The sequence below is a fragment of the Canis lupus genome, chromosome 21 (genome assembly GCF_048164855.1).
Source record: "Canis lupus baileyi chromosome 21, mCanLup2.hap1, whole genome shotgun sequence".
NCBI classification, from domain to species: Eukaryota; Metazoa; Chordata; class Mammalia; order Carnivora; family Canidae; genus Canis; species Canis lupus.
This window is the reverse complement of record NC_132858.1, coordinates 43765077-43790437: the sequence shown is the minus strand read 5'-3', so window position 1 is coordinate 43790437 and position 25361 is coordinate 43765077. Positions and strand designations below refer to the sequence as shown.

The 25361-nt window shown below is 49.7% G+C and overlaps 1 protein-coding gene across 1 annotated transcript in view; it reads left to right on the top strand.

Moving 5' to 3' along the window:
- Positions 1–25361, top strand: part of LAMB1 (laminin subunit beta 1) — an 85621-nt gene that overhangs the window by 43152 nt on the left and 17108 nt on the right. Inside the window, exons 15-25 of the mRNA XM_072791578.1 lie at positions 5051–5186; positions 6472–6630; positions 7471–7598; positions 8041–8164; positions 8791–8995; positions 9781–9924; positions 10142–10373; positions 13932–14095; positions 14596–14820; positions 16286–16500; positions 17109–17205. Coding sequence (XP_072647679.1) covers positions 5051–5186; positions 6472–6630; positions 7471–7598; positions 8041–8164; positions 8791–8995; positions 9781–9924; positions 10142–10373; positions 13932–14095; positions 14596–14820; positions 16286–16500; positions 17109–17205 — 1829 coding nt within the window. The remainder of the gene's footprint in view (positions 1–5050; positions 5187–6471; positions 6631–7470; positions 7599–8040; positions 8165–8790; positions 8996–9780; positions 9925–10141; positions 10374–13931; positions 14096–14595; positions 14821–16285; positions 16501–17108; positions 17206–25361) is intronic.

The following is a 25361-nucleotide window of genomic DNA, read 5'->3' as shown; positions in this document are numbered from 1 at the left end:
TAGAACTTGGGTGTCTGGCTTGAAGCCTACCACCCTTTTGAAGATTTCTGCTTTAGGGACTGAAGTCCCCAGCTTTCCCTGGACATTTCAGCAACACATTCTTTCTGGATCTCTTTTACTACTCATTTAATTCTGCTCTGTATTATCGCTGTTGGTATTTTAAAAGGTCCCTGGACGGGGATTGAGTCTTATTTGTTTTTGTGTCTCTCTTCATACTCAGCTTTGTGGGCCTTCTAGGTGTTCCATTTATTCTTTGGAAATTTATTTAACTTGGGAACCAGAGGAGAAGTTAATCTGTATTTCTTTTTTTTTTTTAAGATTTTATTTATTTATTCATGAGAGACACACAGAGTGGGGGTGGGGCAGAGACACAGGCAGAGGGAGGCTCCATGCAGGGAGCCCCATGTGGGACTCAATCCTGGGTCTCCAGGTTGCGCCCTGGGCCGAAGGCAGACACCCAACTGCTGAGCCACCCAGGCATCCCTAATCTGTATTTCTATCACTGTAGTGAATGATAATAGTATCCAACCTGTTGCTAGTTACTATGATGGCTGGATTTGTAAAGATTATAGAAGTCATTTAAGAAAGTATCCTAATTGGCCAGAGGCTTGGCAGGGAAGCTACCCTGGACAAAATCAGTGGCGTTGATCAGCGTGGAACCAATTTTTGTTGGTCAGAAGTATGGAAGAGATACCAGTGTTGAACAGGGTCGTAGCTCTCATGATCTTTTTCCCCCCTTTTTTGGGTGCTAATTTCCTAGTGATAGAGAAAAGTTGAAACTATAGGGTATTTTCTCTGCTTATCACTACTTAAAATTTCCTTTCTGATAGAATATTTGTTAAATAAATGGCTAATGTCTGCATTTATGGGAAACCTGTGTATTTAAAAATCTTGGCCTTTACTCGTTGAAAAAAAAAAACAAATAGAGCTTGTATTAGTTTTCTATTGCAGGCATAGTAAGTTACTGCAATTTAGTGACCTAAAGCGACACAAGGTTATTATCTTAGACTCCTATGTGTCAGACACAGCCCGGGTCACTGGAATAAAATCAAGATGTTGGTAGGCCTGTGTTTCTATCTGAAGGCCCTCGGGGAGAATCTGTTTCCTGCCCATTTGTGTCATCGGCACAATCTGCAGAATTTAGTTGCTTTCGGTTGTAGGACAAGGTTCTTGATATCTCCCTGGCTGTCAGCAAGGGGCCATTCTCAGCTTCCATAGGCTGCCTGCATCCCTTGACTCATAGCTTCCATCATCAAAGCCAACAATGTGAGTCAGACCCTCCTCGAGTCACATCTCTCTGACCCACTTCTCTGTTTGCCTTTTCTACTTTTAAGAAACCATGCGGTTTGATTGAGCAACCGCATCTCAAGATCCTAAATCTCAATCATGTCAGCAAACCCCCTGGTGCCATATGAACATATCCACGGATTTGGGGTTGAGGGTGGGACATCTTTGCGGGCCATTTTTCTGCCTGCCCCAGGCCCTGACTTACTTTGTCTTATGTCATTAACGTACCTTATTGATCCAGCAAATGGAATCTGTATCTAACTACACGGAAATTTGGTGGTATGGGGGCGGGGGGACATATAAACTTGTCGAGTGTACCATTTCTATGTGATAGGATTTTTACTTGAACACAGGGAGGATAATTACATGTCATCTTTTGTCGCACTATGGAGGAGGTAGGATTTAGCTGAGACAGAGGTTTGAGAGGTGTGACGAGGGGCAGGAGGGCCTTCTACAAGGGAGAAGGAAGATGGGCAAAGCCCCAGAGATGGAGTGAGTGCAGCACATGGTCAAGACCTAGTCAGACCGTGACCGGCTCCACTCACATTCCTCCATGACCCTTCTTTGCACCTGTCATTGCTGTCGTCTCTCTGCCTGTCTCGATCCTGTCACCTTCGGAGCATGGCTTTCTATGATCCCCTCCTTAGTCTCCCAACCAAGTGAACAAGTGGCTTCCTCTGTAGCCTGAATACCTCACTCGTAGCTCTGTTTCACCACTCGCTGCATTTTTGCTTTGTTGCTGGTCAGTGGTCAGTTGCTCTCCTGTTTATCTCCCCAGGTAGATGGTAAGCTCTTTAGGGCAGGGACTATTTCCCCCCATCATTCTTTCTCCATATCATTTCAGAATAATGGACTTACCAAGGAAGTAAAGATTGGTTCAGAGGAAAATTGACAATGGACTAACATGTGAGAGTACTGACAGCAGGAAGCACAACGTCCAGGGCTAGTATTTGTTCAATCAATATTTGCGAAAGAGGGGGAGCAGTGTGGCTCATCAGAAAGCAGAGGGCAGGCACTAGAAAGAGCAGCAGTGGTTTTCAGAGGATGGGGCATAGAGGCTGCTGGCAACCAGGCAGGGGCATCACAACTCGATAAAATCAGAGAGGAAATGGTTGTGGGTTTTGATGAAATGCTAAAGGCAGTGCTGGGGGAAGACTGGGTTGGTGATGGCTGGCAGGATGGATGGGGCAGCCGGGAGAGCCCGGGAGGTCAGTGTGGGAGGCCGTTAGAGTGACAGGTGTGGCGTGACGACACGCTGGACTGTGGCAGTGGCAGTGACCATGAGAGGACACTGCTGAGTGAAGAGACATCTTGAATTAAGACTTGGGTATTGAGGATGAAATGAAGGACAGGAAAGGTCATGTCTCACCCCAAATCAGAAGAATTTTAGATGTGACTGAAATAGAAGAGCTGAAGGAATGTCAGTGTGAGAGGCGACAAGCAGTTTGGGACAAATGTGAGACAGAGGTGACAAGCGGGCCAGCCAGGGGAATGTCGCCTTCATGGCTGGAAACACACAGGTAAGGCACAGCGGAGTCAGGGCCAGAGCTTTGGTGTGCAGGGTTGGGGTGGGGGGAGCCCCAAGAATGCATCCACTAAAGGAGGTGGTTCCAAGTGGAGCCAGCCTGCCAGAGACAGCACCTGGCGACTGTGGACACAAAGAGGCCTGTGTCGCCAGGGCTGATGTTATAGGGACTCCTTTTCACATAATCAGCTTCTCATGAGTTGTTTCATCCTCAGAATTATGAATCAGGTGTCTTTATCCTCACCTTCATTTGCTTGCTCTCTAGTCATGGCATGTTTTCTTCTTTGATGGCTCGTGTTTTACTCATGCATTCCCTCAGTAAACGTTGGCTGGGGAGCAAGGAAGGATTTTTCTCTTGTCCATATGATGTGATGTCTGATGCCTGGGTTTCTAAAAATGGCTTTTGTTGGTGGGCTGGGCCCAAAGAGGGCCAGATCCCACCTGCAATGAGCGTTCCTCCTCTGGAGGTGGCTACAGGATATGAAGCGCTCGTATCCCTGTGTGGTGGGAACCATTCGTGTGATCTGCAGGAAGAAGATTCCAGGGGATCGTGGCAGGGCTGTGGGGGGCAGTGCTAAGAAACCCCCAGGGCGTTGGGCGTTCCATCTTCCTAGGATTATAACTTACGCCGGGTACTTGGTTCACAGTGAACTTTGGGATGAGGAAAAATTTGACCTCTGGGAGTGGGTTTTTTATTTTTTAATATTTTATTTATTTACTCATGAGAGGCAGAGACATAGGCAGAGGGAGAAGCAGGCTCCCTGTAGGGAGCCTGATAACGGAACTTGATCCCAGCACCCTGGAGTCACACCCTGAGCCAAAGGCAGATGCTCAACTACTGAGCCACCCCGGTGTCCCCCAGTCCAAGCTTTTAAGCAATTTGCCACCTTGTAGGGGGTCAGATGAGTCTGCCAGTAGTTATACTACAAGAGAGAAAGCAATAAATGTCTTAACAGTACAAGTAAAGAACAGCAGAGGCCTCGGAAAGCCCCACTTGAGAATAGCAGGAATCAAACGAGACTCCATGAGAGGGATGAACGTTGGCTGGGGCTCTGAATGACCAGTAGGGTTTGAAGACCCAGGGCCTCCTCAGCTTTCGTGAGCACCTACTATGTGACACACTTGGTTGTACATGTTGTGACCGCGTCGTTTCTCCTGTGGAGAGGTGGAGGCATGAAGGGAAGGTGGTTCATTCTGCGAGGGTGGTGAGGGATATGTCACGGCAGGAGTCCTTTGGGAGCCAAATCTTGAAAGAATAGGTGGCCCTTTGCTGGGTGAATAAGGGACAGGGGTGTTCCAGGCTGCAGAACAACATAAGCCAAGGGAAGGCATCATGAATCGCCCTGCCCCTGGGAGAAATTTTAACAGTCCCATGTGGTTGGAGAAGTGAGGGGGGAGATGGAGCTGGAAAGGTAGAGAAGGAGCGAGACTGTGGAAAGCCTGGTGCATCTGCCCAAGGCCGGGAAGTGATATGGTCAGTGCATCTCGGAGAGGTCCTTCGGGCAGCTGTGTGGCCGGTGGCGGTTTAGGTTGGGAAATGGGAAGACCTGCAACAAGGACACGGATGAGAAGGGTGGAACTGATTTTGCTGGGAATGTGCAAAGAAAGGTGTAGCATCTCCAGCAGAAAGGAGGAGGACGAGGACACTCTTGTCCTTCTAGGCTGTGAAATTATAGAACTGGGTTCCTGATTAGATGCGAAAGACTCAAGAAGAATCTAGCTTTCTGACTTGGTCAACTTAGTGGCTGCCAGGGTCCTCTTCCCAGCAGAGAACATGAGAAGGATTGAGTGTTGCCTGTTGGGATCTGTCCTTAACCTTGAGGACAGCTAGGTCACAGCCATCCTTCTGGGAGCTGGATCTTTGGGTCTGAGGCCCAGGAGAAAAAGGGGTCACAGTTGGAAATCAGGCAAAAGATCTAAGACATTGAAGCAAGAACACTGGTGGTATCCACAGAAAACCTCAGTCTGGTGTGGATGGAGCATAGGGAAGAAAGACAAGCCAGATGAAATCAAAATGACCAGGTCATGGGGGAGCTTTCAACTCCAGAGTGGGTGATTAATTCACAGGCAGGATTTTTTCCCCACATACTTATTTTCTGAAGGAAATAGGAAAGCTCTACCTATTTCACCCATTTAATATATGGTGGAAAATGTAGAACTGTGTCAAGGGGGCTCATTTACAAACATGGGGGCCCAGCTGACCTGGCTTTGTGCCCCCCCCCCCCCCCCCCCCCGCAGCTGCTCAGCGGAGTCAGGCCAGTGTGTGTGCCGACCCCACGTGATCGGGCGTCAGTGCAACGAAGTGGAACCTGGTTACTACTTCACCACCTTGGATCACTACATCTATGAAGCAGAAGAAGCCAACTTTGGGCCTGTAAGTCGGGGGTTGCCGGGGAGATGGGCAAAGCCGTGTTTGGGGGATAGTCCTGGCATATACTCGTTTTGTAAAGAGACGGTTTAAAAAGCATTTTTCCAGCTCTTGTCAATGACAGGATCGGACCGTGCCTTCCTGAGAACAGTCCTATTTAGAGCTAAGTCAATCTATAACTCACAAAGAGACTTTGGAACATTCACTAGTGAGGCTTTGGGGGCGTGGGATGGGGGAGTATTTGTTTTTCGTACTTCCATTCCTCTACTTCTACTCCAAAGCTGTTGTTGATCTAGGATGGTAAATGCTCAGAGGGGACATTGTTTCAGTTGTCTGTTGCTGTGAAATCAGCCATCCCAAAATGTAGTGGCTTTAGAGGGATGCCTGGCACATCAGCTGGGGTGGCTGAAACAGCTGGAGGCTGGCTGGGCAGTTCCCCCCACATACCTGCAACCCCAAGCAGCTGCTTGAGCTTCCCAACAGCATGGTGGAGTCAGGACACTGAGACTTCTTACACGGTGTCTGGCTTCCAAGAAGGAGGAAAGAGAAACCGCCAGGTCTCTTCAAGCCTGGGCTCAGAAGTTTCAGAAGCTCATTTTTTCACATTCTGTGGTTCTGAAGTCTCAAGGCCAGACCAGGTCTAAGGGCAGGGTAATGTGGATTCCAGCTCTTGAAGGGCTGAGCCGAATGCCCATACATATGGAGAATGAAAGACTTGGTCTTCGGAAGTAGCTGACCACAGTGGTTTCACATGATCCTGTGAACAAACCCGAAGGCGTGCTTGAGTTGACCAAAACTGATCCATCTTCAGCCTCAGTGACCATCAGAATGAACCCCTCAGTGAGCACTCCTGATGGTGGGGTTCCTTCACTCGTACTTGAGGTTTGGAATGAATGCCAGAGAGAAAGGCAAACACATCCACTAGATACTGGACTAGGCTTGTAGAAGATCTGGGAAATAGCTCGTCACTTCTCGGCTTGCTTCCAAAGCATTTGAGACGTTCTCTCTCCTTCCTTTATGCTCATTCCTGGTTATATCATAGAGGGCGTCGCCCATGGCTTTGGGTCCCATCTCCAGTGTCTCAAGACTACCCCAACCACAAAACCAAAAGAAACCAGTTTCCTCTTTATACATCAAAAACTTGTACACTCTACGGAGAAAATGTGACTGCAGAAAATAGGTATTCATGGCTGTAGTTTGGACCTTAGGGTGATTTCAGATTTCTGTAACTGCTACATTTCCTTGAATTCCATTCCAAGTAAAGCATAGCTACTGTCCGCCTTGTCCTCAGGGGGTGAGCATCGTGGAGCGGCAGTACATCCAGGACCGCATTCCTTCCTGGACCGGACCGGGCTTCGTCCGAGTGCCCGAAGGGGCTTATCTGGAGTTTTTCATCGACAACATACCATATTCCATGGAGTATGACATCTTAATTCGCTACGAACCACAGGTAAACCTTCCATGGGCTACTGAGGGTGGTAGAAATATCTTCTTCTCAGGGACACCATTTTTTGAAATTTGCGTGAGAACAGAGGAACCTTTCTGACTTTGTAGCCCCCGTGGAAGCAAAAATGTACATTTTTCCCAAGTTCAGTTTTGCGAACCTTGAGTGATCCCTCATTAGGCTCTGGGCATTGCTGAGATGAGAATGTGTCAGACCCTCAGCTTGATCTCATGGCCCACACGGCCCAGGCTCAGATGTGCCCCAAAAGCCGAAGGTGGCCAGGGCAAGAGCAGGGATGTAGAGAGTCCTGGAAGACGGAAAGGTTCACATCAGCCCAGCAGTGCCTGACGCTGCCACAATGTCCCGAAAAGAATGAGTTCTAGGCCATTGTTCTTCAAACAAATGGAATTTCACTGCAAAAGGAACCAAGGAATGACTTGAGCAGAGAAGGGAGAGTGTGTTGAGAGTGCTTCCTTAGAGCTAGCTAAGGACACAGTTGGAGATGCCGTTGGCCAGAATGCTGGGGTCAGCCCATGAGCCTGGCCATGGGCATTAGTAGGGTTTTGAGTAGGGGATTGTCCTGATTGGAGCTGTGTTTCCTGACTGCCCAGGAGGGGATTGGGAGAGGCACGGACAGCAGGAAAGGCTGTCCAGTGTCCAGGTGAGAGGGGACTAGGGCTGGGGGCTAGGGCAAGAGCAGAGGAAATTGGAAAGAGCGAAGGGAAATGCAAGCGAGTGTTTTTCATTTAAACTTGGCAAGTGACCGATCGGGAGAGGTCTTTATAAACAGTTGGGCAGCAGCGGGCCAGCGCCGATGCTCCTCTGATGGTTTGTTGCTTACTCCAGCTACCTGACCGCTGGGAAAAAGCTGTCATCATAGTGCAGCGACCTGGAAAGATCCCAACCAGCAGCCGATGTGGTAACACGATTCCCGATGATGACAACCAGGTGGTGTCCTTATCGCCTGGCTCAAGGTCAGTGTGATGCTGGGTTGCAGCTCATAAAACGAATATGCAAATTATTATCTTTTTTTTTTTTTCCTGGTACCTTGCCTTGTGAGTCGTCCAGTTACCGTTTCAGAGCCCGAGCCAAACACGGGCCATTGCCTTTTCTTCCTTTGCATTGGTCTGCGTAGAGCTTTGATGGAGGGAGGGAGGGAGGGATTTTTTTTTTTTTTTAATTTATGATAGTCACACCCAGAGCGAGAGAGAGGCAGAGACACAGGCAGAGGGAGAAGCAGGCTCCATGCACCGGGAGCCCGACGTGGGATTCGATCCTGGGTCTCCAGGATCGCGCCCTGGGCCAAAGGCAGGCGCCAAACCACTGCGCCACCCAGGGATCCCAGGGAGGGAGGGATTGATTGGATACCTACAAGTTGACTTTGTGTTGGTATTTTTCCCTCTTATTTGGGGACAGGTATGTGGTCCTTCCACGCCCCGTGTGCTTTGAGAAGGGTGTGAACTACACAGTGAGGTTGGAGCTGCCCCAGTACACCTCCTCCGATAGCGACGTGGAGAGTCCCTACACGCTCATCGATTCCGTAAGTGGAAGGTCATTGCTGCAGGTCGTGGGGGGAAGGCTGGGCAGAGAGTATTCATTTTCCTTAGAGGGTTTTATGGAGGGGTGATATGGAGAGGATAGGCACAATCATCTTCTCTTGCCTCCAGAGCCACGTGGCTTATTTATTTTAACAAAAACTACCTTCTGCAAAGGATGTACTCAAGCTGATCATTGATGAAAATAAAAAAGTATCGGGATGCCTGGGGTGGCTCAGCGGTTGAGCGTGTACCTTTGGCTCAGGTCGTGATCCTGGAGTCCCAGGATCGAGTCCCGCATCGGGCTCCTCTCGGGGAGCCTGCTTCTCCCTCTGCCTGTGTCTCTGCCTCTCTTCTCTGTGTCTCTCATGAATAAATAAAATCTTTTAAAAAAGAAAAGTATCTTTAAAAATGGCATTTCAAAAGCCACCAGACTATGTAAGGTATATCTAAACATTTTCTGGCAAGGATATTTAAGAATGAAAATGTTTTCACTATATTGAATGAGTCGGATTTTTTTCTGTTCCAGAGTCAAAGTAGGATTGAGGGCTTTGATGTGTTTGCTTGGCTCTGGTTGAGGACACAGGCCCCACCGTAAGAGCGCTTTGCTGTTGTTCTTGATTCTTCACAGCTAGTTCTCATGCCGTTCTGTAAGTCACTGGACATCTTCACTGTAGGAGGATCAGGGGACGGGTTGGTCACCAACAGTGCCTGGGAAACCTTTCAGAGATACAGATGTCTGGAGAATAGCAGAAGCGTTGTGAAAACACCAATGACGGACGTATGCAGAAACATAATCTTCAGTATTTCTACCCTGTTACACCAGTCAGGCCTGGGTAAGTGTCCCTGGCCCTCCTTTGTTGGGGCCAAGAGTAGTAAGGCACCACAAGGTACATTGGAAGGCATGCCCTGTAGTTCTGTGTGGGCAGGCAGCAAGAGGTTTGTCTTTTTCATCTGTAAAGAATATTTTAGTGATGGTGCCCCATTGAAAATGCAACCACATAAGGGAAGGGAAGGAAAAATAAGATGAAAACATAGAGGGAGACAAACCATAAGAGATTCTTGACCATAGGGAACAAACTGAGGGTTGCTGGAAGGGAGGTGGATGGGGGCATGGGGTGACTGGGTGATGGGCATTGAGGAGGGCACCTGATGTGAGCACTGGGCCTTATATACAACTGATGAATAATACCCCAGACACTAATGCACTATATGTTAACTAAATTGAATTTAAATAAAACTTTTTTAATGCAATCACAAGAGTGCCTGGGGGTAAAGCCATGAGGATATGCATCCTGTAGGCAGGTGGGGAGTTGGGATGGCACCAGGGAGCAGCAGCAGACTTTCGCCTTGAGAGGTCAGACCACTTCCAAGGTCGCCGGACTTTTGTCTAAGGGTCCGTGCCACTTGAGCTTTGAAGGCAAGGGAAGAAAGCCCTGATGATCTCCTTCCGAGGAAAACTGCTTTTATCCGGCAGCTCCGTCCCCTGTCGCTTCCCTCCCACTCATCAGAGCAATGACATTGTTTTCACTGGGAATTCTGAATAAGCCGAGCTAGTCAAGGGGGGAGGATGAGGGCCAGTTGGCGTGTCGCAGCTTCTGACCTCTCTCCCTCCCTGCAGCTTGTGAGTGCGACCCCCAGGGCTCCCTAAGTTCTGTCTGTGACCCCAACGGAGGCCAGTGCCGCTGCCGGCCCAACGTGGCTGGGAGAACCTGCGACAGATGTGCTCCTGGCACTTTTGGCTTCGGCCCCAATGGATGCAAACGTAGGTCTATGGGGATTGTACCCGGGGAGATCAATCTGAGACCCACCGGTGTGGGTCCCACGGCTTTGGGACGTGGGGCTTTGCCTCCTGAGCTGAGCCTCCAGCGAACATTCTGCGTGGGGCCCAGTGGGGGTCGGGGGTGGGGGTGCTTCTGTCTGGGGTGTGTCTGCGTTTAATGAGTCTCTCAAGGCGGCTCCACCGCTGCCTGTCTCTCCAGCATGTGAGTGCCACCTGCAAGGGTCCGTCAGCGCCTCCTGCCACCCTGTCACCGGCCAGTGCCACTGCTTCCAGGGCGTGTACGCTCGGCAGTGCGACCGCTGCCTGCCCGGCTACTGGGGCTTCCCCAGCTGCCAGCCCTGCCAGTGTAACGGACACGCCGAGGACTGCGACCCAGGGACGGGGGCGTGCTTGAGCTGCCAGGACTACAGCACCGGGCACAACTGTGAGAGGTACGCGCTCGCCGCCGCCCTCGCCCGTAGAGGGCAAACCAGCTCGGCGTTGGCTCAGCCAACAGCATCTTAGACAAACCCGAGGCGGCGGCTCCATCAGACTCCTGAAGGCTCATTCATTTCTGACCGCCCCAGGATTTCCTGGGAACTCATTCCTTTATCCAGCATTTATTTTTTTAAAGATTTTTTTAAAATTTTATTTATTTGAGAGAGAGAGAGAACGAGCAGCAGGCAGAGGGAGAAGCAGGCCCCCCGCTGAACAGGGAGCCCCATCCGGGAACCCAGGACCCCGGGATCATCACCTGAGCCAAAGGCAGAGGCTTAACTGAGCCACCCAGGTGCTCCTATCCAGCAGGTATTTAGTTTGTATCTTTTTTTTTTTTTTAAGATTTTATTTATTTATTCACAAGAGAGAGAGAGAGACAGAGGCAGAGATACAGGCAGAGGGAGAAGCAGGCTCCATGCAGGGAGCCCAACGCGGGACTTGATCCTGGGTCTCCAGGATTGCGCCCTGGGCCGACAGCGGCGCTAAACTGCTGAGCCACCGAGGGATCCCCTAGTTTGTATCTTCTGTGTGCCAGGCACGGTGTTGGTGCTGGGGATATAGCAGAGGACAAAGCCAACATGAGCTTTTCTCTTGGAGCACCATCCTCGAGGTCAGCGTAGACCTACACAGAAATCCTGTCTCAGCAGATTCTCGCCAAGGATGAGCATTCTGAAATGTGAGCACCTAATTGGGGTCAAAGTAGAAACCAGATCCAAACAGAATTAGTCATTTCAGACAGCTTTGTTTTTTGAAACACTTTTTGCAGCTCTAGCTGCCAGGAGGCCGCATAAAATGTGCAAAAGTAGACCTCTTCTCCACTTAGCAAATTAATTGAGTAATTATTATGGTTATAAGGCACACTGCACTAGCTGTAGCTAAATGAGGACCTGGAATGTACCCCTAATAACATTACAGTCAAGTTCAGTAGATAGTAAGCCACGTGATAAAATTACATGCTGACTTAACACCGCTCATTACAAATGAAAGCTAGACCTGCTATGAGAATTGGGTGTTTTTGGAGTAATAGTCTGCACCTTTCACCTCAATAAATTTTCTGTCTTTTAACATCCGTCCACTCTATCTGGGACTTTTGTTTTTAAAATGTCAGCAAATGCTTCAGTCAGTACAAAAATTGCTCATCAGATGAAAGAGAGATTGCCAGTGAAAATTGAATAAGTGATTAACTTATGGTGGAAAGATGTTCATAGAAGCAGATAACTGCTAGAGTGGTGTTCAAGAATTTGGAGGTTCCAGGGGTGCCTGAGTGGTTCAGTCAGTTAAGGGTCTGCCTTTGACTCTGGTCATAATCCGGGAGTCCTGGGATCGAGCCCCACGTCGGGCTCCCTGCTCAGTGCAGAGCCTGCTTTTCTCTCTCTCCCTCTCACCCCCTGCTCATGATCTGTCTCTCTCTTGCTCACTCTCTCTCAAATAAATAAATAAATTCTTAAAAAAAAAAAAAAAAAGGAATTTGGAGGTTCCACTAACTACTCCTTTGAATAAAAGTTATTCCTTCCAACCACAAAATTGCCTTTTAAGAGGGTAATAAGGAAACAGTTATACAAGACTGGAAGAAATTAATATATTGATGTTGACTCCTATTTTCTGCATTAAGATTTTCATTAGTGTTCTTTGAGAGCTGGAGAATAAGTTTGAGAGACGTATAGAGGGAAAAATCAGATTAAAAAGAATGAGAGGAAAAAAAAAAGAATGAGAGAATGAGAGAGAGAGAGAGAGAGAGGTAGGGAACACAGGTGGCTGTCCACCACATGGGTGTGAAATCTGGCACGCGGGGCGATGTGGCGGGATGAGCATCCCGTGAGAAGAGCTAGCTCAATGTTTGTGACTGTTTCTGGATTTTATTTGCAAAGCGTTTTGTTTCTTGTAGGAGAATGTGAAAGGGTGTGGGAAGGGAAAAAAATTTTAGCCCTACATATGGATGACAAAGTTTTATAAAATATCTGGGATCCTGTGAGCCAACTTACCATTCTTTTCTTCATTCCAGGATGATCAGAGTTTCACTCCTGTGAATTTAAGAAGCAGCTCTAGGCTCAGCTCATTCCCAAGGGGGGAAGTGGAGGGAGAGGCAGGAAATGAACACTCATTTTCTATCATGAAGTATTTGGATTTATTTCACCTAGAAAAAGGCCTCCTAGAAAACTTTCTCAGAACCCGTTGTACCAAATTGCTTCATCTCGGCTGACTTTCCCAGCACAAATTTGGGGAGAACATGTTCTTATTATCTGTGTCTGTATCTAATTAAATAGAAGGTTAGTTTCCTTTGAACAGCGTTCCCTCCTATTTATCTCCCTTCCCCCACCCATTAAAAAAACTACCTCTGCTTTAAAATAAAAAATTAAAAAAATAAAACCATGAAAAACAAAAATGAGTTGGAAATCCTTAGAGCTCAGGTTCAGTTCTGCTTCTAACTTGTTCCAGAGCCCGGGGTAAGTTAGCTCACCTCTCCGAGTGTCCAGCTGTCTGCTGATAGAATAACTGGGTTGGAATAGATGATCTCCAAAGTCCTTTTATGTTACGGGAAGTAAAAAAAAAAAAAAGTACCCTAATTCAGGCAGCCCGGGTGGCTCAGTGGTTTAGCGCCGCCTTTGGCCCAGGGCCTGATCCTGGAGACCTGGGATCGAGTCCCACGTTGGGCTCCCTGCGTGGAGCCTGTTTTTCCCTCTGTCTGTGTCTCTGCCTCTCTCTCTCTCTCTCTCTCTCTGTGTCTCTCATGAATAAATAAATAAAATCTTAAAAAAAAAAAAGTACCCGAATTCATCACTCACGTTGAGAAGCAGCATCACATAGTAAAAGAATTCCTTTCTGCAAGTCGGGATGCTGAATTCACATCTTGGTTCATTACTGACGGGCTGTGTAAGCCTTGCCAAGTCATTTAACCTCCACGGATTCCTCGTAAGGAGGAGAGTTGGGAGTTGATAAATGACATCCCTCGTGCCTCTCCTACTTTGAAACCACCTGACAGACAGACATAAGAGTCCTGCAGCTGGAGAGCTTGCTTATCAGCTTTGTTATTGGTAAAGGAATGTGGAGCGTGTCACCATGGGCTTGCTAACTCCTCACCGTGCCCCCCGGGTGGGCACACAGACAGTCACACGCTGCCTTCCTGCACCCCCCCTGCTGCACCCCAACTCTTGAATGCTCAGGGCAGGCAGGCAGCTGATGGGACAGTCGGATGCACAGGAGGAGGTGTATCTCTTCTGCTGCTGACCCCGCATGTGTGACCCGCAGACTAGCAGCATCAGCGTCCCACGGGACCCTCTAGGTCAGACATGAAGGGATGAGCTCGGCAAGCTGTCGTAACAAGCCCCCCAAGGGATCCTGACTGGAGCTCACATTGGAGAACCGCTGCCCTCATGGGAAGTCCTCCAAGTGGAAGCATGAGGCGCGGGGAGTGAAATGGTCCCGAGCGGAGAGCACGGTTTGTAAGACTCTTTCTTGTAACAGGTTCCTCGCAGTTGGGGTTCACGGCCCGCTCTCCTCTGCCACCCATGCAGGTGCCTGGCCGGTTACTACGGTGATCCCATCATCGGGTCAGGGGACCACTGCCGCCCTTGTCCTTGCCCGGACGGTCCCGACAGCGGACGCCAGTTCGCCGGTAGCTGCTATCAAGACCCCGTGACGCTGCAGCTGGCGTGTGTCTGTGACCCCGGATACGTCGGTAGGCAAGGGCCCGGCCTGCGGTGGGAGAGACGACGTCCTGAGCCTAGTGGCTAACAGAGGGAAGGGAGGGAACACGGGGACGGTTCGGTGTCACGTTTAGCATCGTAATGAACACCGAGCGGGGGGACACCCGGAGCGCTCCCCTCCTGTGGGGCCCACGGAGCGCAGCGGGTGCCCGAGTCTCGGGGAGGCTCTGCTGCTCCCTGGCACGAGCGCGGCCGCACCCGAGTGTCCTCGCATGTCCCCTTCCTGCCTCCGGGCCCAGGAGTCCCAAAGTGGGGGAAGGCTGGAACATCACCCCAGATCGTTGACTCGTCGTCTGGTTTGTCGTATGCCTCTCAACCCCCCCAGGGGCTCCCCTTAATGTGCGGTCGTCCGGGGCTGGGCGAGGCGCATGGTCCCCCCACCCACCCACCCCCACTCCCGGCCAGGGGCGTGGGGGGGGACGCGGCGCTTCCCTCCTACCAGTAAGCTGGACGGGCTCTGCTTGGTCCCCAGGCTCCAGGTGTGACAGCTGCGCCCCCGGCTTCTTCGGCAACCCCTCGGACGTCGGGGGCTCCTGTCGGCCTTGCCAGTGTCACCACAACATCGACACGACGGACCCAGAAGCCTGCGACAGGGAGACGGGGAGGTGCCTCAAGTGCCTGTACCACACGGAAGGGGAGCGGTGCCAGCTGTGCCGCGTGGGGTACTACGGGGACGCCCTCCGGCAGGACTGCCGCAGTAAGCCGCCCCGCTTCGGCCCCTGGGGGCGTCCGCCTCCCTCGCCACCGGGGGTCTTCCTCGGCTCTTTGGGGCTTGTTGGTTTCTGTGGGGTTTTCTAAAGATTTTATTTATTCACAAGACACACAGAGAGGCAGAGACACAGGCAGAGGGAGGAGCAGTCTCCATGCAGGGAGCCCGACATGGGACCTGGGACTCGATCCCGGATCCCCAGGGTCACGCCCTGGGCCAAAGGCAGCCGCTCAACTGCTGAGCCACCCGGGCGCCCCTTTGGGTGTTTGTTTCATGTGGGAAACCACTTAGCAAGTTTTCTTTCTTTGACCAAAGAAAGAGGAGATAGACCTTTTCTTTCCTTTTTCTTTGTGCCCTACATCCTCATTTTGGGGCAGACCTAAAGTCTCAAGAAGTGGCTCAGTGCATGAGGGAGGCGACCAAAAGAGAGCCGGTGTAGCTGTGTCACCTTGATAAACGCCACCCCAGAGCGGATGGGTTTTCTGTTCTGCCCGCGAACTTACCCCCACCCTCACCCCCCCCCCGCCCGGGGCCAGGACTCAGAGGTCCTACATACCCACCTTGCCTCTGTCCACCTGTCCGTGCCTTGCAGCCTAAGGAGGGAGGAGCATCTCTGAAGACTCTTCCAGAACTCACTCTTGCTCTCTTATCAAGAGATCAGCCAGCGTTTCCTCCCGCTGAGCTGCACGCCCCAGGCCACGTTGTCACAAACCTGCTGGAATGCTGAGGCCCTGCAGCCTGGAGGGCTTCTTCCTGCTTTGCCTCAGCTCCTGGCTGCTGCTCCCTGCCAAGAGTTTGAAGTCATTTGAGATCTCCAGTCCCATGGCATAGTTGTTGTTGTTGTTGTTGTTATTCCCAGTCCAGTCCTCGATTTGAAAACGATGCGCCGCAGCTTATTAAGTCAGAGTATTTCAGAAATGCTGGGAGGCTGGGGGCCTGGGCGGCTCAGCGGTTGGGCGTCCGCCTTCAGCTCAGGGCGCGATCCCGGGGTCAGGCCCACGTCGTCGTTGGGCTCCCCGCAGGGAGCGTGCTTCTCCCTCTGCCTGTGTCTCTCTCTCTCTGTGTCTCTCATGAATAAATAAATAAAATCTTAAAAAAAAAAAAAAAAGAAAAGAAAAGAAATGCTGGTAGGCAAAATGTGTCCCTGTGCCCGTCTGCCTGGGAAATGCCAAAACCGTCTATGTTGTAAGACGTTCTGAAGAATGGCAGTTTTAGTGGGATGGTTATTTTCCCCCCCTTTTTTTGTGTTTAGGGTTTTATTTATTCATTTATTCATTTGTTTGTTCATTCCCTCCCTCCATTTCCTTCTCTCTTGTTTGCATCTCCAGGCCAAAATCTGGGGAGGGAAAGTCTTAGCTGGTAGAACTAGCTGATTTTTGTACTGTCTGCGTAGTTCGCTAATTCTGCGAACTTTCTGAACGTAGGTAAATGTGATCGCACTGTTCTTTTCCAGAGTGTGTCTGCAACTCCCTGGGCACCGAGCAGGAGCACTGCGATGGCTCTGACTGCCAGTGTGACAAAGCCACCGGCCAGTGCTCGTGTCTCCCCAACGTGGTTGGGCTGAACTGTGACCGCTGTGCGCCCAACACCTGGCAGCTGGCCAGCGGGACGGGCTGCGACCCGTGCGACTGTGACCCCGCGCATTCCTTCGGGCCGTCTTGCAACGAGGTGAGGCTCCGGGCTGAGGCCACTGCATGGTGAGACGACGCTCCTCTGGGCATCGGGGTGGCGGCTGGCCCGGCCGGTGGCTTTGCCCCAGGTAGAGAAGGGCACCCCTCCCGGTGGTGGCGGACGCACATGGACTGGGAGACGGGCCCTTGCTTGGTGGCTCAGCCAGGGTGAACCCCGCTGCAGCGCGGGCTCCCCCCGAATGGGCCGGCCTGTGCTCCTCCCCGTCCGCATCTGCTGCTGAATCAGACCTTAACCCCCCAGCCAGAAAGGAAGCAAACGGCCCTCGCCGGCCCTGTAAAAGGTGCTGCTGTTTCCTGACGCACCCTGACGGTGCAGTGGTCCCCACGGCAGGGCTGTCGTGGGTGGCCCAGGTAGGTTAGTAGATGTGAAGCACACACAGTGCAACGTGCTCTGGGCCCTTGCAACCCTGCTGGCCGAAGAGCAGTCAGGACATGCCGCCAGGGGACCCTCGGCATGCAGGAGGGAGGTCAGAGTGGCTGGCTCAAGGCGTGGGGGGCTTCTCAGGCAAGTGGTTGGGTGTCACTTGTCCCGGGGGGCAGCCGAGGAAGCGAACTACCCGACCGACGTGTGTCTTCTGACCGCAGTTTACGGGGCAGTGCCAGTGCATGCCTGGCTTCGGGGGGCGCACCTGCAGCGAGTGCCAGGAGCTGTTCTGGGGAGACCCCAACGTGGAGTGCCGAGGTGAGGCCGTGGGTATTCTCGGTTGGGTACTGATGGGGCCGGAGGGATCAGATGGGTGCCGGAGCCTTTTGCAAACTCAAAACATCAGGACAAATGAATTTATTCCTAGTTTTCGTTACACAAGAAATTCATGCTCATTGTTCTGAAAGCGACCTAACAGACCTTAGCCCTGTGGGGGGGCAGGTGCTACAAGGGGACCTGCTGACTTCCTGCTCCGTGCCCCGGAGGTCCCCTCGTCTCTGCACAGAGGCATGTACACACCATGAATAGACATTGAATGGCTTTTTTAAAAAAATGCTCTTAACCAAGATGGGTTCACATTAACTACTTATTTCTGCAAACTGATATTTTCTGCTCCCCGTGAGCAGTATTTGGTAGCCGTGGCTGGCCTCCTTGTCAGCACATGCAGAGCTGAATGATTGTTCTGGTCAGCTCGTTTGACTCCAGCATGTCAAGTAGACTCTGCTGACAGTTAATGCCCTCGGGGCATGTGCATTAGTGTGATGTCCCCACAGAAGGGAACCAGAGGGCACTGTCCTAGCATCACTATGCACCGCAAAGGAATAGGTGACAGGAGCTCTGGATCTGTTAAATGGGAATAAAAGCCAGATTTTCCTTTAGACTTAGGATAAAACGAAAGGATGAGGGAAAACTTGACATTTCCTTCAGAACAAAAACTTGTTAAAATCATGTGAATCATAAGGATTGCTTAATTTTCATGCTGTTGCAATTTTGGTTTGGACCTGCCAGATATTTTTGCGGCTCTTAAAGCAAAAGCCTTTGTGGGAAGGATTTTAACAGACTGCTTCTATTCTCTTGTCCTGTTCTTGCTTTCCTATTTGAGTTTTCCTTCCCTACGTTTTAGGCTTATAAGTATGGATATATATCTGTGTAGATTTTTCAATGAATACATCAACTGTTTGATGTATTTTCCTTGCAACACGTCTGAAATTCTAGATCCTTATTGGACTCTAAATAAAAAATGGCCTTTTTCTTGATGGCATGAAATCATAGGTATCTTCAAGTTAGCAGGTCATTGAGTATCTCCTACCAAAGATCAAAAACAGATATACTATATGTTCCTTCAGGGTCTGTTCTTTACCAGTGGGGGGGGGAAATTCAGTGGACAAACCTGCATAAATGGTATACAGTCTGGTTTTTTTTTTTTTTTAATTGAGGCTTAACCAGAAGGGTTCGTACCAACATTTTAAGTTAAGGTTTGTTGCACAGAAATGATGATTACAGTGTGGATGAGCAGGTGCTTCTCCACTCATCCATCATTAGTGCAGATGTTGGTTCTTTTTATTTTTTTTTTTTAAGATTTTATTTATTCATGAGACACACACACACACAGAGGTAGAGACATAGGCAGAGAGAAGCAGGCTCCACGTAGGGAGCCTGATGTGGGACCCGATCCTGGGACTCCAGGATCACGCCCTGGGCCAGAGGCAGACGCTCAACCCAGGCGTCCCTTCTTTTTTTTTTTTTTTTTAGATGTTGGTTCTTAATGGGGTCTGATTTCCTCACTTCCATGAGAAGCTCTGTGATACTCAGTGGGCCACTTGCTCTAGACTGTCTTTCGCCAATAAAATCCTGTTGAAAATAGGGTTTCTCCAGGGCTCTCAATCACTATTCTCGCAGATTCTTCAATCTCGTAGTGCCCCAAGGGGCTTGATTTTCTCCAGATAATGGTTCTGTCATTGCTTGTACCCTGATTCTGCCAGCATGTGTCATTAGCAAAACAGCCTTGGCCACCAAAGCTTGCTGACCTTTTACTTTTACAGGCATGAAAAGCCTGTTACCCAGAATTAGAGTCAATCAGAGAATTGTTCATTTAGTGCGTAGAACTTTACCCCTCACTCTTATCTTCAGACTTGTAGCTCAGAATCTGTAAAAGGAATTGAGGCTTATAGGAATAATATCAACTTGTTTGGGTCAAAAGTTAGATCGTGCTTTAGAAACTTTGCAAAGAGTGAAATCCTTGGTGTCCATGTTCACCAACTGCTTTGTTTTATCCAGACAAAAGTCCACCCTGTTACATAAGAAACTCTTGGGACCCAAGTGTTTTTGGCAACCTGCAAGGAGTAGAGAAAGCTCCTAACCTGCAAAGCTTCCAGAGAGAGAGACGGGACTTAACAATGGGGAGGTCGCGGCTGCCACCGGACCCTGTGCGTTACAGGATGGCAGTGGGATGGTGTTGTATGATCAGATGAGGCAGGAGTGAAAACGCAGCAGCACGTGGAGGTCAGAGCTCTGGATGGGCTGGAGTGTCGTCACAAGGTCTAGAAGGGACAGGAGCCAACAATAAGGACGAGAACAGGTGTCATCTGAAATTAGATGCAACCATGGGGAAAGCAGGTGACTCCTTTTCTCAAAATAGGTAATTAGTTGCTGAACCGTCTTCAATTTCAAATCTTTCAAGGCCACAAATACAGACTTTCTGGTGCCACTTCGTAAACAGCATGCTTCTAGGAAGACAGGTCATAGCAAAGGTTTCTCCTTATGGAAAAAAAAAATGCAGTTGTGTGAAAGACAAATGAGTTGAGCCTCCAGCTTATAACTTGATGAATGTTCCTATTGTCCACACGGGTTGGGGCTCTCGGCCAGTCGCCCAAGTTTGAACAAGCCCACCACTGTGCTGGGGATGGAGAGAATCTCATCCACCCACCAGCGAACGTGCTGGAGAAACCCTCAGCTCGGAGCCCTGCATTGTGCCCCCCGGGAGTCAAAGGGTCACACGAGGAATCTTTCTGTTGATTCATAGATAGCAAAGGGAGGGCCTCTGGCTGTTGGAAAAGCCTAGTGTCTCTTAAACCAGCACAAATTGGAAATGTGAGGCATAATAGATGAGAGGCTCTGGGTAGTGGCCATTTCCCCGTCATGCTTGTTTCTCATTTCAAATTTGTTTTTAATAGAAAAATTATATGCATTCCTTTGCTCACACATGAATTTTTAGAATGCTTGTATTTTCTCAGGCTGAGATTCATTTACAACTACCCACCTTATTCTTTATTTGCAGCGTGACTTGGGAAATCAGGTTTAATTTGATTCTTTAGAAGGCCACGGATACTCTTGTTAGGAGAGGGAAGGCTTATATGATCCTAGTCATGGCGTGTGTGTCCCCTGCAGGGCGGGCCAGGCCAGGGACCCCCAAACTACAGCCCATGTGGCAAATGCAGCTCATGGCCTGTGCCCGTTTATGTCTTGTCTGGGGCTGTCTTCGAGCTACAGCGCCAGAGTTGAGTAGTTGTGACTGAGACCTGTGGCCTGCAAAGCCCAACTGTTTCCTATCCAGGCTTTTATAGAAAAAGTTTGGGGCTCCTGGGTGGCTCAGTTGGTTAAGCGTTTGCCTTTGGCTCAGGCCGTGATCCCGGGGTCCTGGGTTCAAGCCCGGTGTCAGGCTCCTTGCTCTGCAGGGAGTCTGCTTTTCCCTCTCCCTGTGCCTGTCCCTGCTGCCTGTGCATGCACGCTCTCTCTTTCTCTCTCTCTCAAAAAATAAATAAAATCTTTAAAAAAAAAAAAAAAAGAATTAGAAAAAAATCTGCCGACCTCTTGATGAGCCAGCCAGCTCGTTTCTGCATGTGAAATCATTACTTCCCACCTTTCATTCCCAAACCAGTTAGATTAGTAAGGCCTGCCCCCAACCCCCCCCCAAAAAAAATGGTGGGGCTGAGGGGGTAGAGAATTTAAAGCAAAATCACATTTAAGAGACTAAACTATTTAAATTTCCCTTGCAGTGAAATTGAAATGCCTAGGTAGAGAATCAGTGAACCTTTGGGCAGTGTAGCAAATCTCCGAGTAACATGGGACTCCGAGATTTTCGGACCTAGCACTTTCCCTGTCCCAAGGCAGGTCAAGTCTCAGAAGGAAGGCAGGCTACCAGCACCGTGCGGGGTGTGCGCTCCGCCTCGTGGGCCTGGACCCAGCAGAGAAGCACGGCCACCTGGGCGCGTGGGCCCTGCAGGCCCTGTGAGGATAGGGCACACGGAGGCACCTGATGGCCAGAGGCAGGAAGAGAGCGATGCAGACCTTTCCCTCTGCCAGGGGAGGCCGGACCCACAGGCCCCGGAGTCGGTCAGCAAGGTTCCATGGAAAATCTTAGCTGTAGGGGCCGCGCGCAGAGGACCGCTGTGTGCTGAGCGCTTGTAGGGATAGTCTGTGCATATTCTTGCTTTTATCCTTCCCACCAGTCATCTCTGAGGATGAAGAGAATCTCTGCTGCGCAGCTGAGAAATCGGAGGCTCAGAGAAGTTAAGTGACTTGCCCAAAGACAGAACGCAGGTGAGGGCAGAGCTGGCTCTGAAGCCAGGCCTGGGTGGCCCAGGGTCTCTGTTCCTGCCACGGGCCTGGCAGGTCCTCGCTGACAGGTTTTAGAGAGGAAGCGCTGTCCTGGCTAAAGGACGCAAGGACAGGGTGCGGCAGCAAGGCTGTGGGGGGCAGAGGGTCCCTCAGGAAACCATGCCATGGGGATCCATGGCGAGATTTGGTTTCACTGACTGTGAAAGCCTTGAATGCCAGGCCATGGAGGATGAGCTTCTTGCAGGTGTTGGAGGGGCTGGAAGAGGAGAGGGAAGGATGGGAAGGAAGCAGGAAGTTCAACCTACTGATAAAGAGGCACATAGGCCAAGTTTCCTGTTCGAGCATCGACCACTAGGGCTTCCTTCTAGGCCTCACGATCTATAAAACGGGCGCATTATTCTTCACGTATCTAGCTCTTAGAGATCACGTTTTTAAATGCTGAGAAAACTTAGTGAAAACAAAGGAAACCTATTGACCACATAACTGAGAACGTATTTACAGCTGGTGGAATTCTTAATGGCTCATTAAAATGATTACGGTCTTGTATTGAAAATGCTAGTCTTCGTCTTCATGACTTGTTCGTCTTAAAGATCAGGCCACAGTTTTACTAAATACTTTCTTTTTCTTTCTAAGAGAACGGCTTCGATCCTCTGGTAAAGAATCCCATTTCTTAAAGCAGTGCTGAGCTGTAGGTCCACTTAGATCAGGCACCCCTAATTAGTGTGTTTTAGATCCCATTGAATGTGAGATGGGGTTAGAGGGTCCCCTTCATAATTCCGGCATCCGTGAAGCTTTCAGTTGTCAGGCGAGAACCAACCTTTACTGCAGGAAGTACCGTTGGGTGAGAGGGTCTTTTTAGGATTGTGGTCATCCTTGTGGGCCTCCCGGTGCTCATCTCCCGGGCATCCCCAGGAGGGAGGCAGTTCTGGAAGCGCAGCAGAGACGGGAGCACATGTCTACACAGGAGCTTAGCAGTGTCCTCACTTCAGTTTGAAAACCTGATACTGCATAGCCCTTTGGTGCCTTCCAGAGAAAGTTCAGGGTGGAAGTTCTCAGGGATGAAACTGCAGTCCGGCCATCTGTGAAATAAGACACTGCAGTCAGGGACAGGATGTTGGTCTGTTCAGCTGACCCGGTCCTGTCTTCTGGAGAGAGCCAAAGTCCTGCCGGACCTTGGGGTGCTGCCTGGACTGCAGCCCTGTCCCCAGAGGAGGAGGAAAGCCTTCATGGGGGTGCACTTGCCTTTCAGATCCTACAATTTAGAGCCAGTGTTTGTCCTCGCAAAGGTGCCCGTGACAGGATGAGAGCAAGAAGGGCCTTTACCGGTAAAGTCAATGAAAAATTAGTAGACAAATTAAAAAATAAATTATATGCACCCATCCCTCGCCCTAAGTATGAACCCTCTAGGGGTTCTCTAGGACTGAATTAACATGTGTGCCTTTGCATTGTCTAGGGGAAAGAATTTTCTCGGCAAACTCAAAGCATATGCACCATCTGCCTCAGTTGTCCCAAGCCTAGGAGAGATGATAAAGTAGGCGCAGGTCTACTGGGACACCTAAAAGCCCCACCTGGGGCTGCTCACTGGGAGCAGGGGGGCAGGAGCAGACTGAGCAATCTAATTTTTATTTTTTTTTAAATTGTCATTTATTCATGAGACACACACACAGGCAGAGACACAGGCAGAGGGAGAAGCAGGCTCCCTGCAGGGGTCCCGATGCGGGACTCAATCCAGGACCCCAGAATCAGGGCCTGAGCCAAAGGCAGAGGCTCAACCACGGAGCCACCCAGGCACCCCCTCCAATTTTCTTACACATGGCGTCATGCATTCCTCTTGTTACATAGGCCATTAGGTTTGTGCATGAGCCTGCGTTGGTCAGCTTCCAGAGTCATGACTCTGCTCCACCTCCAACCTTTGAAGGGTGCACACACACATTCCCTCACCTCCTCCCTCCCTGCCGCCTCCTCTCTCTCACCCCCACAAGCACACAGTAACATACAAAAGGAAGGCCAGAACAGGTGAAGAACTGACAGGTCAGTTAACTAGATCAGAATGGGGTCTAGGGACCCTCCACATCAGCAGCACCTGGCAATGTTAGAAATACGGATTCTCAGGTCCCACCCCAGACCTTCGGATTCGAATTTGCGGGAAGGGGGGCGGGGAAGCAGCCTGTGTTTGATGAACCCTTCCGCTGATTCTGATGTATGCCCGAGTTTGACAGGCTAGGACCTAGGACCCGGATGACTCTTGTAACTTCTAGCTTTCTAAACGATGACCAAATTTTACCAAATGATATGGAAATCCATTTCTAAAATTTAAAGAACGTGAGCTCTTCACACATGTTCTTCTGATCCTCAGAAACTGATGAAGACCGTGGTTTCCAGCACCTTCCCCATTATTTCTCTGGGGATGTCTCCCACTAGAAAAAGATTCCATGGTCAAATGAGTTTGAGATACAGTTGGGTAAAAACGATGTGAAACAAGATTTCCCCTGCAGAACTCCTCTGAGTCTTCAATATGCTGATGTTTGTTTGGAATCTTCGAGAGGAGAATGTATTTCCTGAACTTACTGCTCATGGAGCCCTTCTCTCCAGGAACATCTAGAGACAATGGTGTAGGGAACACACTTAAAGTTATTCACAGCTCACTCCAGCTGCTCCCTGACTCGAGAATGCCCCCCAAAATGTAGGGAAAATGAAACATGCCTGAAATTCCTGGAAAGAAGCAATATACTTAAGGAGGGGGGAAAAAAAGTTTAGTTTTGAAAACCCAAGGCACTAAGGGAATGCTCTGTTTTAAACCCAGAGGTTGAAGACCAGAATGTTCCATAGTTTAAATCTTTGGGAAAAAATCGTGATGTTATTGGCAAATATACAAAGAAAAACATAAGGCAATGACAGCTTTTTTTTCCCCAGTGGAAATGTGGTCAAGCAAGACTGGACAGGAAACTACCAGACACTTCCATGGGACACAGAAAGTGATGATAATAAAAAGTTCGAATGCTCACTATGAGCTAGACGTTCCTCTAAGCACTTTGGAATTCAGCTATTTCATATCCTGGAAGTGATCCTATGTGGTAGCTGTGATTATTACCTCATTTTACAGATATGGAGGCCGTGACTCAGTTTCCTCAGTTGCATAGGTGGGGTGTGGGGAAGGCAGTATTCACAGCCAGGCAGCCTGAGTGATCGAGCCCCACTGCTGACTTCTCAAACTTGCTGCTCAAGACCATCGAGTGGCCTTGGCCAACACAGGCAATGAGAGAGAAACTAGTAATAAAAGGCGGGAAGTGGCACGGGTTCCATGAGTGGGCATCAGACACATCTCTCTGGGCTTGGAGGTTAGTGAGCAAATCTCAGGGCCATCAGTGAGACTGGTTCTGGCAGATATTTCATTAGAGACGAAGAGCAGCTGTCGACCCAAGAAGGTCTAACACGATCTGAACGTATGAGTGTGTTGGGTTTTGCCACAGTCAAAATTGCATTTTTAGGAGGATTATTTTGTTTTATAGGGGTGTGTAAATGTGCCTTGCATGCCTGTACAGAAAATGGAGTTAGAACCTCAGGTGGCAAAGATAGTCAAGCGCCAGTTGCATGTTAACCCTGTGCTTGTTGCGGAGGATGGAAAAAATGGTTGCAGATGTACTCCTGCCCTCGGAGTCCTCAGGCTATTTAGGGAAATATATTTGTTTTTTTTGGGGGGGTAGGTTTTTTGTATATTTTTGTATCCCCCCCCCCCACCTTTTCCTAGAAAGGATTTAAGCCCAGAGATGTTTGTATAGGCCTTTTGTTTTTCAGACACTATATAAATACTGTGAAATAATCAAGTGTTGGTATAAAAACAAGTTAATCCTGGGGCA